This window comes from Bubalus kerabau, chromosome 1, assembly GCF_029407905.1.
Source record: "Bubalus kerabau isolate K-KA32 ecotype Philippines breed swamp buffalo chromosome 1, PCC_UOA_SB_1v2, whole genome shotgun sequence".
Taxonomy (NCBI): domain Eukaryota; kingdom Metazoa; phylum Chordata; class Mammalia; order Artiodactyla; family Bovidae; genus Bubalus; species Bubalus kerabau.
Genome location: NC_073624.1, coordinates 236,850,433 through 236,867,855, shown reverse-complemented (window position 1 = coordinate 236,867,855; position 17,423 = coordinate 236,850,433). Strand labels below are relative to the sequence as shown.

Here is a 17,423-nt window from a genome sequence, read left to right as displayed (position 1 = left end):
TCAAAACTACTGAATGAAATTATTATTGGGAAGCTATTAGGTACGATAATGGTACAAAGGTGGAGTGCACAGCCTTCTGGAAACAGGTGGACAAGTGGGTAAATTAAAAGACAATAGTACAGGCTTCATACAAAGATACAGAGATGCTGGGGACAGCCCAGGAATGGGTGATGCTTTAAGATAAACAGGAATTAACCTGATAACAGAGAATCAGGGGGTGAGACTATGAGGATGCCAGATGAAGGAATAACAAGTTCAAAAGCACAGGGTATAGGAAAAAAAAAAATCAGTCATTACAGTTTCTCTAGGAACTTTTCAGGACTAAATTCATTGAAGGAAAAGAACCTGGATTTCCCCTAAAGTTCTTCATATAGAAAGTGCCTTCATATTCTTCCTGAGCTTGAACATGTCTTTCTCATCCAAAAGAACAGGACCCAAATGTGTTTTTGCAGTTGGAGTCTATAAGATCAAAGCTGGTGACCAAAATGTAATGATCTTATGGTTGTAAAAGAAAGTTTGCGGTCCTCGTTCTTGGGAAGTTCATTTCACATCGATCTTACATTCAGCTCATATGAACAAGATGTGCCACTAATTGAGTAGATCATTCTGACTGAGATGTGGATTATGGGAAAGGTGAAATGTCCTTGGCCACCACTGGACACTTTTGGATATTTCTCATGAGTTCTTTCCCTTGTATCTCATGGCCACTTTGAAAAAAACAAGTTCTGGTGCTGACTTGTCCTTTAAGAAGTAGCTGATTATAGTTCTTGAAGAGTCATTACAAATTCTACTACATTTTTGGTGTGCTAAACTGAGAGCATGGCCCTAACTTGTGACCCTCTTACTTGCAAGGATATCTCTTGATTATAATGCAAGGTAATTCAGAAAAATCAAGAACAATGGTCTTTTTGTGAAGCAACAGCCAATTGCTTTTAGAGATCAGACAGAGATTCCAATTAGCACCTTGAGAGAAGCTAAGTAATTTCAAGCTTTAGAAATAGAAAAAAATGATCAAATTCTGCATGTGGGCACTGATAGCAAAGAATTGGCTTTTTCTTCCAAACTAATTCATTTGTGTGATTTTGTGTCATCAGTGGTTGTCACTAGCTGTTACAGTAGGAACAGAGGGTTTGGCAAAGCAAGATGACCAAGAGCGTAGACGTGACCCCCAAGTTTTCACCTACTTTTACCATTCTACTTTTTTCTACTAAGAAAATAGAGTGGCCTAGGCTATGTCCTGATTCCCACAAAAACCTCCACTCTCAATGTCTAGGCAACTATTTTCCACACATTATTGTCTCTGCTTAGTAATACCTTACTCCTAAGTCTATTTAACTAGGAATGAGTTCAGAGTCTTTCATTTCAAATCCAAGTAGAGTCATAAGATGCCATACCTGTTAGAATAAGATAGTAGCAAGACCAACAATCATGGTGATTGTAGCCCATTCCCTTCTTGACTTTTACATGCAAGTATTACTCTTAGAATCTTTTAAACACTTTGTTGGGTTTTATTTTTAAACTACTACTTATTAGATATTTCTTAAATACCATGTGATATACTAAATGCTTTGCATATATTTTATTTAACCCTAATAATATAATGAGTCAGATAATGCTGACTTCCCTTTTATATAGATAAAGAAAGTTTATAGAGGGTAAGGAACTTGGCCAAGGGCACCCAGCCATCAAGAGTAGAGTCATGAGTCTGAGGCTGGTGTGTCTCCAGACTGTGTGCTTTACGACTCTGCTCCTCTGAGACAAACTTGCTGTGCCGTCATCGGTTGTGTCTTGTGGTAATGAGTAACTGTCGCCAGGCATGCGCAAAGAACACGCTGAATACCATCTGTTCAGAGTACTGCAGAAGGGGTTACTGCATTAAGTAGCAGGTTGGACCAGGTGGCCTTTAAGGCACTGTCCAACTGATACTTACATATTGATAAAAGGTTGATATATTTTTTTACATTTTAAATTTCTTTACATTTTAAATTGCCTTACAGAATTGTGTTGGTTTCTGCCAGACATCAAAATGAATCAGCCATAGGTATACGTGTGTCCCCTCACATGTATATATGATATACTTTCAAAGCTGGCCTTGGGATACATAGAATTGGTGGCCGTGGTAGAACACTGTGGGTGCCATTAGTGAGGGAGCAGAGGGAAAAGCAAGAAGGGATCAACCAGAAAATTCGTTTTTTTCACCACATTATCCCTGCTCCTGGCCTGCTTAAAAATGATCTGTCCTTGTCACTATACTGCACACCTGTAACTTACATAATATTGTACAACAGCTATACTTCAATTTAAAAAATACTGTTGGTCCTGTAAATAAACCTCTCATTCTATTTGATCTTGTCCTGGTGAGTGATTTCATGCCTTGAAAGTATGGGGCATCCCATTTGAGTTGCAGTGGTGTCTGTAAATTATCCTAACATACTGCCATGTTACTGTTCTTGTGCTAGAATACAGCACCCCCACCAAGTTGAAAGATGTTCTCTAATTTATAAACAAGCAGGGAGAACAGCAGGATAGCAGAGCTAGGTCAATTATAATAGCAAATGTGGATGATCCACTATCTCCAGAGAAAGCCTTCATTACACACCAGTCAAAAATATAAGGATTCTGAAAAAATGAAATGATCCATCTGAATGGTTATACCCCTATCTCTTTCTTTCTCCTCACTTCAGGTTTGAAAACACCTTCTTTGTACCACACATCAGTTTTTATCCCCTAATAGAAAAGTCCTAAGCTATATGTTAGATCATCCGTTCGTCTGTGCATCCATCAATCCACTCTACTATTTTCCAGGCACTGTTCTGAGCACTAGGGATATAACAGTGAACATGATGAAAGTGATTCCGGCTTCCACAAGCTCACAGTCTGGTGAGGAGGCAATTATGATAGAGTGTGAAACAGCTGCGATAAATTTCATGCTATAATATCAGCACATGGCAGGGGCTCTTAACTCACATTTGGCTGGTCAAGGAAAATGTCATGGAAACAGCTAATGTCTGAACTATTTCCCAAGGGTGACTTGAAATTCTTTATGTCAAAATCGTATCTATGTATGACATCTGGGGGAGAGAAGCAAAGAGTGATGTAGAGTCTTGCAGTACAGGAAACGTGAAGGAAGACAACAAAGCACGATGTTCGGGGAACAGAATACCTCCTAGGAGTTTCCATACACCTCCTCTTACACATAGTCAGGGTCCTGGAGGGCTGTGCCACTTCTTTTATATTTTTTTAATCTAAATAGTTTTAGCTTTATTTAGACATAATTCATATAACATAAAATTCACTGATTTAAACTATATAATTCAATGACTTTCATTATATTTAGAAAGTTGTTACAATCATCTCTTTTAGAATAGTATCATCATCATAAAAAAACAAAAATTAGCAATCACCCCATAAGGCAATTGGTCTTTAAACTTGCATGTAGCCTTCAGGTATAAAAAAGCATAACTGGCAATTGCTATCTAATAGGTAGAGAACAAACACCCAGAAACCTAAACTGGAATCAAGGATGGCTTTCCATGTCTGTAAAATCTGAGTGGGTATACACACACATGGAGAGTGAGTGGCAGAAGAGAGAAGAGTGTTCTAAGAGTCCCCAGAATAAAGAGTTAGAAATTTCACTTTTTGCTCTAGCACAGACTCTTGTAAGAAGAGGTATGTAATTACAAGAGTTGATCTTTTGAGAGAGGGTTTTCTTTTCTGTTTGTGGGCTTGATAAGCCAAAGACATAGAATAGCAAGAGGGAAAAAAAACTGGAAACTCCAAGAATGCATAAGAACAGTTTTCCTGCCCAAAATAGCTTAACAGATGGCTGTCAAACAACAAATGGAGGGGGAATATGTTCACAGTTTAGATCTTGCCTATGTCCCAAGGCTCTAGGACACTGGAGGAGAAGAACAGGGTCAGCCAACTAAAACTCCAGATAGGTCCTGGGGATGGTTCCAGCACAAAACTGACCACTGCTTAGCTTCTCAGGTATCATGAGAGGAAACTAAAGGTCTCAATGAGTAATTCCAGGTCTTTCTTGTTGTCTGACTGACATTGACTGAGTGGCATAGCTAGGGAGATATTTTTCTTTCCTGGCTCCGCCTGGACAGTTTCAGAGAATCTCAAAGTGAGAAGCATCTTAAAATTTCCCAAGTACCAATAAGAGAAGATAAATGATTTAAAAATGGATGGTATGACTTGAGAGCCCTCATGGTTGGAGTGATTAAAATACAAATGTTTCATGTCACTGGGATAGGTACCAATGAGTAAAACCAGTGACTTCTCTCAAGTGACTGGACATGTACTAATGGCCTTGGGCCATACATCTTCTTCCAAGACAGGAAGACACAGAACTCCTCCCTAAAACTTATGTATATCCATTAACTGATTTATTTTAGTCCTTGAAAAATAATCTCTGCTTTCTTCAAACATGTAGCCCTTACTATATCAGGTTCTTTTCCACCAAGAAACTAATTTTCATTGCTCATTTTCTTTTGATCTTGACTCACAAATTAGTAGTCAGACTCCAGAGGTGGTAGTCTCCTCCAACAGCAGAACATCCTGTATAAATAACTGGTTAATAAAACCTGCTGGTTGTTCAAAATCCTGGTTTTGGAGTAAGGATGGCCTTCATTTGATTCTTGGGTCTGCTATTTGGGCAAATGGTTCGGTTTTTCTAAACTCTGCTTTCTAGTTCTATAAACAGGTATAGAAATTCACTCCACTCCAAGTGTTTTAAGTGTAACATGATAGTCTTATCAAATATTTACCACTGTTTTATCTTGTATTTTTTCTCACTTTAGCCATCCTTTCCATCCAAGAGCCCGTCATATTTTGCTTATGGTCTCAGAAATGATATACCATGAAAACGCTCAGAGAAAATGAGTCTTCCAGTGCCTTTGAATGTGAAAAGCTTATGAAGGGATTGGAATTGACTAAAGACATGATGAGTAAGAGTGGGGCTTTCTCACTCCTAGACCAGAGAGAAGTTGACTGTGCTTGGGGAGGGATGAAAGATAGAGGCAGGTTGTGACAATTTGGACACTGCTCAGTCCTATATTCTGCTCTGTAGGCTGAGCCTGGAGAAGAGGAGGTGAGGGGGAGAGAAAGTTAAGTTTATGGTACCCAATTAATGTTAGAAGGATCCCAAGAAGGGCAATACCCTGGGAAAGATTGGCTAGCTGGTGTTTTCAGGCATTAGGTCATGAACTTTAGAAAATTTCTTTAGGAAATTTCTTTGTCTCCAAGTGATGCAAAAACAGAAAAATTAACAAGAGTGGTGTGCAGATAGGACAAAGAATCTTTGGACATACAGGAGCCTTGCAGACTCCTTGCAGAAATAGGAGTATCTCAGTGGTGACATGTGATGACCAGAGGCCAGATAAGACAAGGGCACCTTACTGGATATCAGTAGGGGAGAAGATGTCAAGTGTTACATAGGCATGCTCCCTCCCTACAAGATAAGCCCTGGGGAAATTATTCTGAATTATTCTGAATCCCAAAACTTAAATCCCAGTTTAAGTTTTGCACTCTAGTAGAATAGGAGCTAAAATTAGAATATTAAGTTGCTACAGAAAAATAAGGATTTTACATCTTGTACATTTGAGTTGTAGTTGAAATGTATATACATTACATGCCATAAAATACTAGGACATGTGGTAAATGCTCAATATTTTATCTAGCAAACAATAACTGTTGCAATAACTATATGAAACCACACCTTCAGAGTATACAGCAGAGGTCTGCAAACTATATCCTATGGGTGAAATCTAACCACCTATTTTTATAAATACATTTTACTGGAACACAGCCATGTCCATTGAGAAGTAAATGGCAACCCACTCCAGTATTCTTGTCTGGAGAATCCCAGAGACAGAGGAGCCTGGTGGGCTGCCATCTATGGGGTCGCACAGAGTTGGACATGACTGAAGCGACTTAGCAGCAGCAGCAGCAGCCAGTCCATTTGTTTCACATTGTCTATGGCTACTTTTGAGCTACAGTAACAGAGCTGAGTAGTTGCAACAAAGATCATTTGTCTTTCAAAAAGCTAAAATATTTACTCTCTTGTTCCTTATAAAAAATGTTTGCCAACTCCTGGTTTAGAGGCTCAGTTATTTTAGGGTGTAACACACACAAAATCTCTCTAAAACAGATGCACACATATACATACACATGCACAGTATTAGTTAAGAATTTTCCAGAGAAATAGAACCAAAAATATGTATGGATATGGATAGATTTATTTTAAGGAATTGGTTTATCAGATTATGGAAAGTGACAAGTTCAAACTTCAGGGCAAACCAGAAAGCTGGAGAAGAGATGTTGTACAAGTCACTAGGTAGTCTACTGGCAGAATTCTCTCTTCGGGGAAGGTTAGTCTTTTCCTCCTAATACCTTTGATTGATTAGTTGAGGTTTACCCGCTTTATGGAGGGATTCCCTGGTGGCTCAGAGGTTAAAGCGTCTGACTGCAAGCGGGAGACCTGGGTTCAATCCCTGGGTCGGGAAGATCCCCTGGAGAAGGAAATGGCAACCCACTCCAGTATTCTTGCCTGGAGAATCCCATGGATGGAGGAGCCTGGTGGGCTATAGTCCATGGGGTTGCAAAGAGTCGGACATGACTGAGCAACTTCACTTTCATTTTCACCCACTTTATGGAGGGTAAGCTATTTTACTAAAGTATACTGATATACATTACTTTGCCAACAAAGGTCCATCTAGTCAAAGCTATGGTTTTTCCAGTGGTCATGTATGGATGTGAAAGTTGGACTGTTAAGAAAGCTGAGCACCGAAGAATTGATGCTGTTGAACTGTGGTGTTGGAGAGAACTCTTGAGAGTCCCTTGGACTGCAAGGAGATCCCACCAGTCCATTCTAAAGGAGATCAGTCCTGAATATTCATTGGAAGGACTGATGGTGAAGCTGAAACTCCAATCCTTTGGCCACCTGATGTGAAGAACTGACTTGTTTGAAAAGACCCTGATGCTGGAAAGACTGAAGGTGGGAGGAGAGGGGATGACAGAGGATGAGATGGTTGGATGGCATCACTGACTCGAAGGACATGAGTTTGAGTAAACTCCGGGAGTTGGTGATGGACAGGGAGGCCTGACGTGCTGTAGTCCATGGGATTGCAGAGTCGGACACGACTGAGCAACTGAACTGAACTGAACTGATTTAAATGTTAATCCCAAGTGAAAAAAAAAATGCATTCACAGAAACATTTAAAATAATGTATCTGGGTACATGGCTCAGTCAAATTGACACATAAAATTAACCAATACATATACACAAACATAAACACATATAACCAGCAATGTCCTCTGAAACCAAGGAGGAGACACCAAGGACATACTCTCTGTATTCCTCCTAACAATTTCATTCAACTCATTTTGATTAGTTTGCACTTAAATTAGTCAATCAGAATATACAAATCCTGCATAATACTCAGTTCCTCAGTGCTCTGAGAAATAATGAATTTTGTTACAACAATTCACATCTTTTCCCTGAGAATGATAAAGTAAATATTTCACATTTCACACCCTGGTCATTTTGGTATAGCACCACCACAAAAAGGCTAAGTCTAAGTGGATTTTTATTTAAATCAGCTGGCATAAAAGATGACACATTTCTTTTTTTCTCTGTGGGGAAACCAGACGGCCCTAATTAATAAAATGTATCATATCAATCTTCAATTATGTCTCAGTGGGGAGGGAGAATAATGCAGTCTGGAAGTCTTTAGACCTCAGAGAATGATGTTTTAATTAAATAAACACATTTTTAGTTTTGTATTTAGGAAACAGCTTTAAAAACAAAGCAATGGGGTCTGATTTAAGGGAAAAGACTGAAATGTAAAAATCGTTGTTAATAGCATCCTATTTTGTCCTCACTTTTGTAAAATAGGGGTAGCAGTACATGCTCTATCTCTCATAGGGTTAGTATGAACAAAACATGAGATTTAGGGGAGAATTTTGAAAATTGTAAAACCCGTGGTGGATGCATGTTGATGTATGGCAAAACCAATACAATATTGTAAAGTAAAAAAAAAAAAAAAAGAACTCTACTGAAAATTGTAAAAGACTATGCAAAAAATAGATAAAGTGTCCAAAACACTCTAGCTGGTCACAGTTCAGATTTGACTATAAGTAGCCAAAAAAGTTAAGGAAAAAAAAAACCAAAAAACCAATAACCTCTCAGTGAATGCTGAAAATGAAGGCAAAGCAAAGGTAGGGAGATGTAATTAAACAGAACACAGGACTCCAGTGGTCTCACCTCATCTCCCAGATCCAGAGTCAGCACTTCCTCTGAAAATTACAGTGACCTGGGTGAAGAGGTTAGTCCTGAAGTTTGGACTCAAAAGCTCCCATTGCTTGAAAACTTTAATTAGACAACATACTGCAACCTTAGTCATCTGGGATGTTATATTTTACCCAACAACCACGGACTCTCAAGACCTTAGCGTTCATAAAGTCCAGGTTATAATTGCAGAGGTCTCTAGGGACCAGGCAGGGGATGTATGAGTTGTAAGAGTGAGATATGTCAGAGGTCACTGCAAGGACAGAGAGAAATGGAAACTAGCCCTTAACTTCACTGTCAGGGAGACAATAAGGAGTGGTGCTGACCAGGGAGAATAGGAGATCATCCATCCTATCTGAAGGCAGCAACTCTTGGAGATTCTCAATTCTTGCCATTTAAAAGATGGGTCCAGAAAAGATGAGAAGTCTCCCAATTTTTAAATATTTTTAAATATTGTTTTCAAATGAAAACAACACAATCCATATGCTAAAGGATGTGTCTGCAAGCTATTAGCTGAAATTTCTGATAGTCTACCATTCTAATTTTATTAACAGGGAAATAAGATCAGAGAGAAGTGATGGCTGGGGATAGCAACCAGCCAGTTAGAGGTCAAGTCCCCCTGCTTCCTCTTCCATTCATTACTATAGTATGCTGGCAGATGTACTGGTGTCCCCAGGATGTTGATTTTTTAACATAAATATCTAACTGTCTCCAAACATTCATGAACTTAAGACTGTTTTCTCATTCTCATTTCCAGCTTTCCACTCAGTTCTAAAGGTAGAAATGAAACTCTTGTGAAAGATCCTAAAGGTGGTTTTGAGGTCAGATCACGCACTTCCTCTCTAAAGCCTGGGGATGTAGGACACGCTGGTCTCTCTCCCTCCAGGCAGTTAGAGCATGTAATAGGATTTCTTGCCTTCCTTATTTCCACGGTCATAAATATTAGCTCTAAACTCACTTGTTCCCCTCCAGGTGTCTGTTCATGGTTTTTGTCAGGCTATCCAAACTTCATGTCACTACTAGACTTGGGTTTCAATGACAACTTTAGAAAAAGTGAAATCTACCAAAGGGAACATCAGAGTTATGTTAAATAAGTTAGAGGGCGCTCAGGCATATTGCAAGTCTTGTTTCATTCAAACAGCAAATTATTTACTCAAGTGCCTCACTTTCTGTCTGCCTGGCCTCAGATCCATCACTTAGCGCCTGTGTGCCTCAGTTGATCTTGTGAAAACAATGTCCTGCAGCGCTCTGGATGAGAGGAGGTGATTATACTGAGTATGGTGTCTGACACATGGCTGGCACATGGCAGCTGATGGCTGAGCCTGAGGATAAGCATACTTAGAAGTGCATATATTATAAACCCCATCTTCAAGTTCCTAGGCTTATTTCCATAGGCTTATTAGACTACCATGTAGTTAACTGAAGGTTTTGTTTTAATCAATCATTTTTAGACCCTTTAATAAAGAGCTCAGTCTGTTTGTGCCATAATACTGCTCACTGAAAAACACTGAACAATTTAAAAGTATTTATTGTATAACAATGGAGGCATGCTAGGCAAGGTCAGAAACTGGTCCAAAAATGGCTCATGAGCCCACGTGCCACAACTATTGAAGCTTGCACTCTAAAGCCCATGCTCTACAACAAGAGAAGTCACTGCAATGAGAAGCCTGCACACCACCACTGGAGAGTAACCCCTGCACGCCATAACTAGAAAAAGTTCACTCATAGCAACAAAGACCTATTACAGCCAAAATAAATAAACAACTTATAAAATGGCTCATTAATGCTATGATGTCTGGGATTTTCTTCTTAATAAAGTGGGGAAGGGAAAGTAAAGACTGGCTATGAATTGATAATTGCTGAAGCGAGGCAATAGGTATGTAGGGGCTCATTGTAAACTCTTTAATAAATGTCTAGAATATTCCATAATAAAAGGAAAAAAAAGCCTACATATCATGGATTCTGCTCTTCACGTTGTTTCAAAATCTATCCCCCCACCCTTCTGCCATTGTGTCATGCTGCAGGTACAGGGAGAACAAATTTCTAGCACTTGTGCCATGAGTCCCCATACTCTCACTCATGCAAACATTAATGATCAATCATGACATTCCTCCTCTCAGGACTCTGGGCAGCTACTGTCAATAAAGAAGTTACTAGATGAGAAGAAAACTCTTTACTATCAGTGTCTTGTAAACCAGAAAGGTCGTCATTGCATTTAACTGCATTTTCTGTAGGACCTTGTAGAATCTTAGGATGATGTGTTTAGGATTACAAATATTGGTATTTCAGGAAATTGGGCTGAATATGAGGATTTCTTTTTTTACAGTGAGTGTCTCAATGATTTTCATACAGCTACAGATCTAGTTACCTAGTCACAAGTTGCAGTTCTAGCATATTAATGTCAATTCCACACATCAAAATTTCCTTTTCATCATTTTACATTAACAGCCTTCCTTTTAACCTTCCAACACAGCTCATGCAATTTTGATGAGTATTTTTATCTTATTTGCATTATCTATATGGATGATGAAGAGCAGATGAAGCCCAGTGCTAACATATATTCATTTTCTACTTTTAGTTTTGTCCGGCCCATCCAGCACACACAGATGCTCAGGCACGTGCGGCTCCTGTTGCTGAGATCCACACAGCTCTGCAGTAAACTGCAGCCTATTGCTGCACTCTGACTTGACACCTGTATTTGTGTGACACACAAGCTAAGAATAGGCTTTAAGTTTTAAATGGTTAAACTGAAATCTAAAGAAGAATAACATGTAATGAAATGAAAATCATTTAAAATTTAGATATCACTGTCCAACAATAATGTTTTTGGGGAACCTATTTGTTCTTGAACTTTCTATGGCTGTTTTCAAGCAATAATGGCAGAGTTCAGTACTGGTGACAGAGACCATGTGGCCTGCAGATGCTAAAATATTTTCTATCTGACCCTTTATAGAAAGTCTCTTGACCCTTAGTTTAGCTGAACTCTGCACAAAGGACTTCCTGCGATGATGGGAATGCTCTCTTTGTGGTCCATCAGAGCAGCCACATGTAGCTACTGGGCACTCGAAAGGTGCCTAATGTGGCTGAGGAACTGAATTTTTAATTTTACTTGATCTTAATTTAAATTTAGTGGACATTACAGTTCTTGTCCACTTATAATAGCAATTTGTGTCCCATCTTGACCTTCAAAAAGTATCCTGCCACAACCTTAACCTTCTGGCTTTACCAGTCATCCTATATCCCTGAATTTCATTTTTTAAAGTGATTATTGAATTTGTTACACTATTGCTTCTATTTCATGTTTTGTTTTTTTGGCATGTAGGATCTTAGCTCACCAACCAGGGGTCAAACCCATGTCCCCCTGCACTGGAAAGCAGAGTCTTAACCACTAGACCACCAGGGAAGTCGCTGCAATGTACCATTCTTGATCTTCACTTTGTTTGGCATATTTTCTGCATTAAACACATATTTTCTCCTTCATGCACTTCTGAAATTTCTTCCTATCTCTATTTATTGCAGGCTTTTCTTCATAAAAAGAAGCACTTGTTAATGAAATAGCCATGTCTTCTATTTACAATCATTTTCCTGACAATAACTTTTACTCTTGTGGCACCAACTGCCATGATGAATCAGATGGCTTTCGTATCTGAGCAGTGTTCCCAAAAGTCTAACTGCTTGCTGTACGTCTCTCTGTAAACAACTCACTAGCATATAAACTCAAGCTTATCTACTTTTTGCCACCCTGCCTCAGACCCATGAGCAATCTCTTTTTTATTTTCCAATAAAACTTCAGTTGCAAGACTCATATGCTTAAGAGTCACCTTTTGGTTTTCTTTCCTTTACTCCCAGCTGTATTCAAGGAGTTGCCATCTTGTTTATCTTCTTCAAATACAGTCTCTCCTATTCATTCCTCTTCTCTAGCCTCACTGCTATTTCAGCATCATCTGTTTTGTTTTAATCACAACTTACAAATAATAAAACAAAAATAAAATAGGGTGCTGATTAAGAGCAAAGTCTAAAGCCAGGCTGCCAGGGCCGGAATCTCAGATCTTTACTGGCTCTGTGATCTTAATAAGTTACCTAACCTCCCTCCTCCTTGGTTTCCTCAACTCTGCTGCTGCTGCTGCTGTCGCTTCAGTTGTGTCCAACTCTGTGCGGCCCCATAGACGGCAGCCCACCAGGCTCCCCCATCCCTGGGATTCTCCAGGCAAGAACACTGGAGTGGGTTGCCATTTCCTTCTCCAAAGCATGAAACTGAAAAGTGAAAGTGAAGTCACTCAGTTGTGTCTGACTCCTAGCGACCCCATGGACTGCAGCCTACCAGGCTCCTCTGTCCATGGGATTTTCCAGGCAAGAGTATTGGAGTGGGGGTGCCATTGCCTTCTCCATTCCTCAACTCTAGAAGACTGCTAATATGGTACTTACTTCTTAAGAGTAAAAAATATGAGAATTAAGAAAATTAATATTTGTAAAGCATTCAGGACCATGCCTGACAGATAGTACATTTAAAATATTCATTTAAATAAGAATGGCATATTTTTTAAACATGAAAATGCTAACAGCTGTTTGACATGATGAAAGGGATGATAATCTTTTACCAAAATATCATAGACAACTACAAACAATCCAGTTTGTTTCTCTAGTCCACCAAGAATAACAGCATCTATCAGATAGTTCTATAAACAAAGGCTTTTAGTAGTGACCATTTCTAGTGCTTAAGACACAGAATTTTTTTTAGTGTGATGATTTTTACATCGAAGTACAGTTGATTTACAACATTATATTAGTTTTTGGTGTACAACACGGTAATTCAATAGTTTTATAGATTATACTCTGGAATTCCCAGATGGCTCACTAGTAAAGGCTCTACCTGCCAATGCAAGAGACGCAGGAGACACTAGTTTGATCCCTGGGTCAGGAAGATTCCCTGGAAGAAGGCATAGCAACTCACTGCAGTATTCTTGCCTGGAGGATCTCATGGACAGAGGAGCCTGAGGGGCTAATCCATGGGATCACCGAGTTGAAAATCTCCTCTGTGAGATCTTGTTGGGATCACACAACTAAGCAACTGAGCACGCGTGCATAGATCATAGTCCATCTAAAGTTTAAACAAAATAATGGCTATATATTTCCCTGTGTTGTACAATATACCCTTGCTACTTTTTTATTTTATACATTGTAGTCCACATCTCTTATTCCCCTTCCCCTATCTTGCCCCTTCGCTCTCCCCACCAGACATGGAATTGATTTGAATTATCTCTTGAGTTTTGAATCATCTTCCTGTCATATTTCCTACCTCCTGTTTCTCTACTCAGAACTTCTCCCACACATCAAGTTGGAGTATCCTTTCCAAAAACAGCTCTGAGGACTTCAATTGACTACAACAGAGAGGAAGAAACCCCAAATTCTCAGTCTGGACAGTGGGGTTTCCATTTGCCTACCTCATTCACCATCTCAGTCTATTCTCTCCTTGATCCAGAGATTATGCTTCATTCTTCCCTCTCTTTGAAACCCAAATTTCACCATCCTTTCATGACCAACTCAAATACCACCTCTCCCCGAACTCTGCCCTCAAATTTCTTTGCCTCTTCCTAACTTTCTGAGTACAATCAGTTCAGTTTCTCAGTAGTGTCCAACTCTTTGCGACCCCGTGGACTGCAGCAAGCCAGGCTTCCCTGTCCTTCACCAACTTCCGGAGCTTGCTCAAATTCATGTCTATCGAGTCGGTGATGCCATCCAACCATCTCATCCTCTGTTGTCCCATTCTCCTTTTGCCTTCAGTCTTTCCCAGCATCAGGGTCTTTTCCAGTGAGTTAATTCTTTGCATTAGGTGGCCAAAGTATTGGAGCTTCAGATATCAGGTACTTGAGTATGATGCCAGTCACCAGATTCCTTTCTGTGATAATTACTGCTCTTCCTGGATAGTTCCTCCTTTGGTACAGAGGACGAGATTTTGAGAGTTTGGGGAATTCTACTATATTCTGTATCTACAAGGCTATCGATAAACGTGTGTCACTGTGTCCCAAAGAAGCTGAGGAGAGCTATACACCTGATATTTTAAAAACATTTTCTATTTGGACTAACTTTAGATTTAGAGAAAAGTTGTAAAAAGTAAGGATAGTTTCTATATATCCTTCAGCCACTTTCCCCTAACATCAACATCTTATTAATATAAAACCATGTTGCACTTGTCAAGACTAAGAAATTAACACCGATTCAATACTATCAACTGAATTATAGTCAGTGTATTTGGTTTTACTAATTTCTCCTTATGTCCTTTTTCTATTTAGAAGCGAATGTAGGATACACATTACATTTAGTGCCTCATTTTGAGGTCTAAATGAACATATTGTATGTGTTATAAAGGAAAGGATGTAGAATTTGAGAATAGACAGAAAATCCAGGTATGAGTCATGTTTTAAAGCACCATGTGTGTGATTTTGAAACAAACTCTGAGCATTGGTATTCCAACCTGTAAAGGAATATGGTGAAACTGATGGGTTGCTTAGCTGCCCAGAATCTATTTTCCTTATCTCACAGCACCCTGAATTCCTTTGGTATTTTCTTCTCACCAAATAAAGTTCAATGGAGCTGTAACCTGAGATGCATACTCCCTGAGACAAGTGGTAGCCGTGGAGACCAGGATAACCAGTACACCTGGCTGAAATATGACTCTTAAGCAGAAGGCAAAGGGATGGAAACCAGGTAGAGTCTGTCCATCCTGGCAGTGGCTTCCTGGTCCTACTCATCCTGTTTCCAGGATGTCTTCCTTTTGAACTTCTAACACCACCTTAGTTTTTCTTTGTCTTTGGGCCTCATTTACTAACCTTCTGTTGATTTTGGAAGCTTCTTGAAATCCTTTCCAAAAACAGTCTTTGAGGTAAGTAAGTCAGAACGTGTTTCTCTTGTCCACTACTGGAGAACCCTAAATTAGAGAACGGGTATCAGATCAGATCAGATCAGTCGCTCAGTTGTGTCCGACTCTTTGCGACCCCATGAATCACAGCACGCCAGGTCTCCCTGTCCATCACCAACTCCCGGAGTTGACTCAGACTCACGTCCATCGAGTCAGTGATGTCATCCAGCCATCTCATCCTCTGTCGTCCCCTTCTCCTCTTGCCCCCAATCCCTCCCATCATCAGAGTCTTTTCCAATGAGTCAACTCTTCGCATGAGGTGGCCCAAGTACTGGAGTTTCAGCTTTAGCATCATTCCTTCCAAAGAAATCCCAGGGCTGATCTCCTTCAGAATGGACTGGTTGCATCTCCTTGCAGTCCAAGGGACTCTCAAGAGTCTTCTGCAACACCATAGTTCAAAAGCATCAATTCTTTGGCGCTCAGCCTTCTTCAACAGTCCAACTCTCACATCCACACATGACCACAGGAAAAAACCATAGCCTTGACTAGACAGACCTTTGTTGGCAAAGTAATGTCACTGCTTTTGAATATGCTATCTAGGTTGGTCATAACTTTCCTTCCAAGGAGTAAGTGTCTTTTAATTTCATGGCTGCAGTCACCATCTGTAGTGATTTTGGAGCCCAGAAAAATAAAGTTTGACACTGTTTCCACTGTTTCCCCATCTATTTCCCATGACGTGATGGGACCAGATGCCATGATCTTCGTTTTTCTGAATGTTGAGCTTTAAGCCAACTTTTTCACTCTCCACTTTCACTTTCATCAAGAGGCTTTTGAATTCCTCTTCACTGTCTGCCATAAGGGTGGTATCATCTGCATATCTGAGGTTATTGATATTTCTCCCGGAAATCTTGATTCCAGCTTGTGTTTCTTCCAGTCCAGCGTTTCTCATGATGTACTCTGCATATAAGTTAAATAAATAGGGTGACAATATACAGCCTTGATGAACTCCTTTTCCTATTTGGAACCAGTCTGTTGTTCCATGTCCAGTTCTAACTGTTGCTTCCTGACCTGCATACAAATTTCTCAAGAGGCAGATCAGGTGGTCTGGTATTCCCATCTCTTTCAGAATTTTCCACAGTTTATTGTGATCCACACAGTCGAAGGCTTTGGCATAGTCAATAAAGCAGAAATAGATGCTTTTCTGGAACTCTCTTGCTTTTTTCATGATCCAGCAGATGTTGGCAATTTGATCTCTGGTTCCTCTGCCTTTTCTAAAACCAGCTTGAACATCAGGAATTTCACGGTTCACATATTGCTGAAGCCTGGCTTGGAGAATTTTGAGCATTACTTTACTAGCGTGTGAGATGAGTGCAATTGTGAGAGAACAGGTATAGTAGCTGCTATTTTTGTTGTAAAGATTAAACAAGCTAGTATCTTTGAAAATTCATTATCAACAGCCTAATAGATAAAATCCATTAGGTTAACTTTTCATTCAACAAAGATTTAAATACCAAATATTTATACGGGCCGGCCACTCTGCTAAAAATAGCAAGTGTTTAAATAAAAAGTTAACAAGGCAATTCAACACTGAAGTGTTCTGCAGCTCTTTTTCTGTAGCAAGATGGTGAGGTGTGTGTGTGTGTGTGTGTGTGTGTGTGTGTATGCACGCGCATGCACACATATGCATGTGTGTGGTGGGGGGCATCGGGAAGGGGTGGGAACAGATGTCAGCATGACTTCTGGAGCATCCTACAGTGGGTGAATCTCCTGGTCACGAAGGTACTCAAGTGCATGTCTGGGTATTAGTTCTGTGATGAGGAGAGGGTATCATCTCTCCTTCTTCCAGCAGGCAGAAACAAGGTGACCAGCTGGGAGGGGCCAGGCCCATGGTCACAGGCACTAAGTGAATGGCATGCTTCCCTGGTGCTGGAATCAGGCTTGAATTCGTATCAACACAACCTGTCAGTGAATAGCCATTTACAATGCAAGTTGATGCAGAGGGAAAGAAGGGTCAGTGCATGCAAGTGTTGTATATTTATTTCCCTGGCTGAGGCTGTCGATTTCACCAGGCACATTAGCTGCTGTCTCCTTCACTGTGCAGCTCTGATAAAAGAGACAGTTGGGGTTCATTCAAAGTTGAGGAAAAAGAGCCTCCAAGAGCACTTCAGTTCAGTGACAGAATGCCAGCACATGCTGAATTTTCTACCTCCAGTCAACAACTCCCCTCCCTCCATGTTCTGTTTTATGACCCCTGCTAAATGGTTACTAAAGAAG

General features: G+C 40.0%; 1 protein-coding gene across 5 annotated transcripts in view; it reads right to left on the bottom strand.

Moving 5' to 3' along the window:
- The window catches only part of SGCD (sarcoglycan delta), a 697,628-nt gene that overhangs the window by 70,177 nt on the left and 610,028 nt on the right, over nucleotides 1-17,423 (bottom strand). Inside the window, exon 9 of one of the 5 annotated variants that reach the window (XM_055560027.1) lies at nucleotides 3,389-16,471. The exons of 2 other annotated variants lie outside the window; for them this stretch is intronic. In XM_055560027.1, coding sequence (XP_055416002.1) covers nucleotides 15,805-16,471 — 667 coding nt within the window. In that variant the 3' untranslated portion in view covers nucleotides 3,389-15,804. Of the gene's footprint in view, nucleotides 1-3,388; nucleotides 16,472-17,423 lie in introns of those variants that run through there. 2 more of the 5 variants (XM_055560012.1, XM_055560020.1) reach the window with 2 other exon arrangements.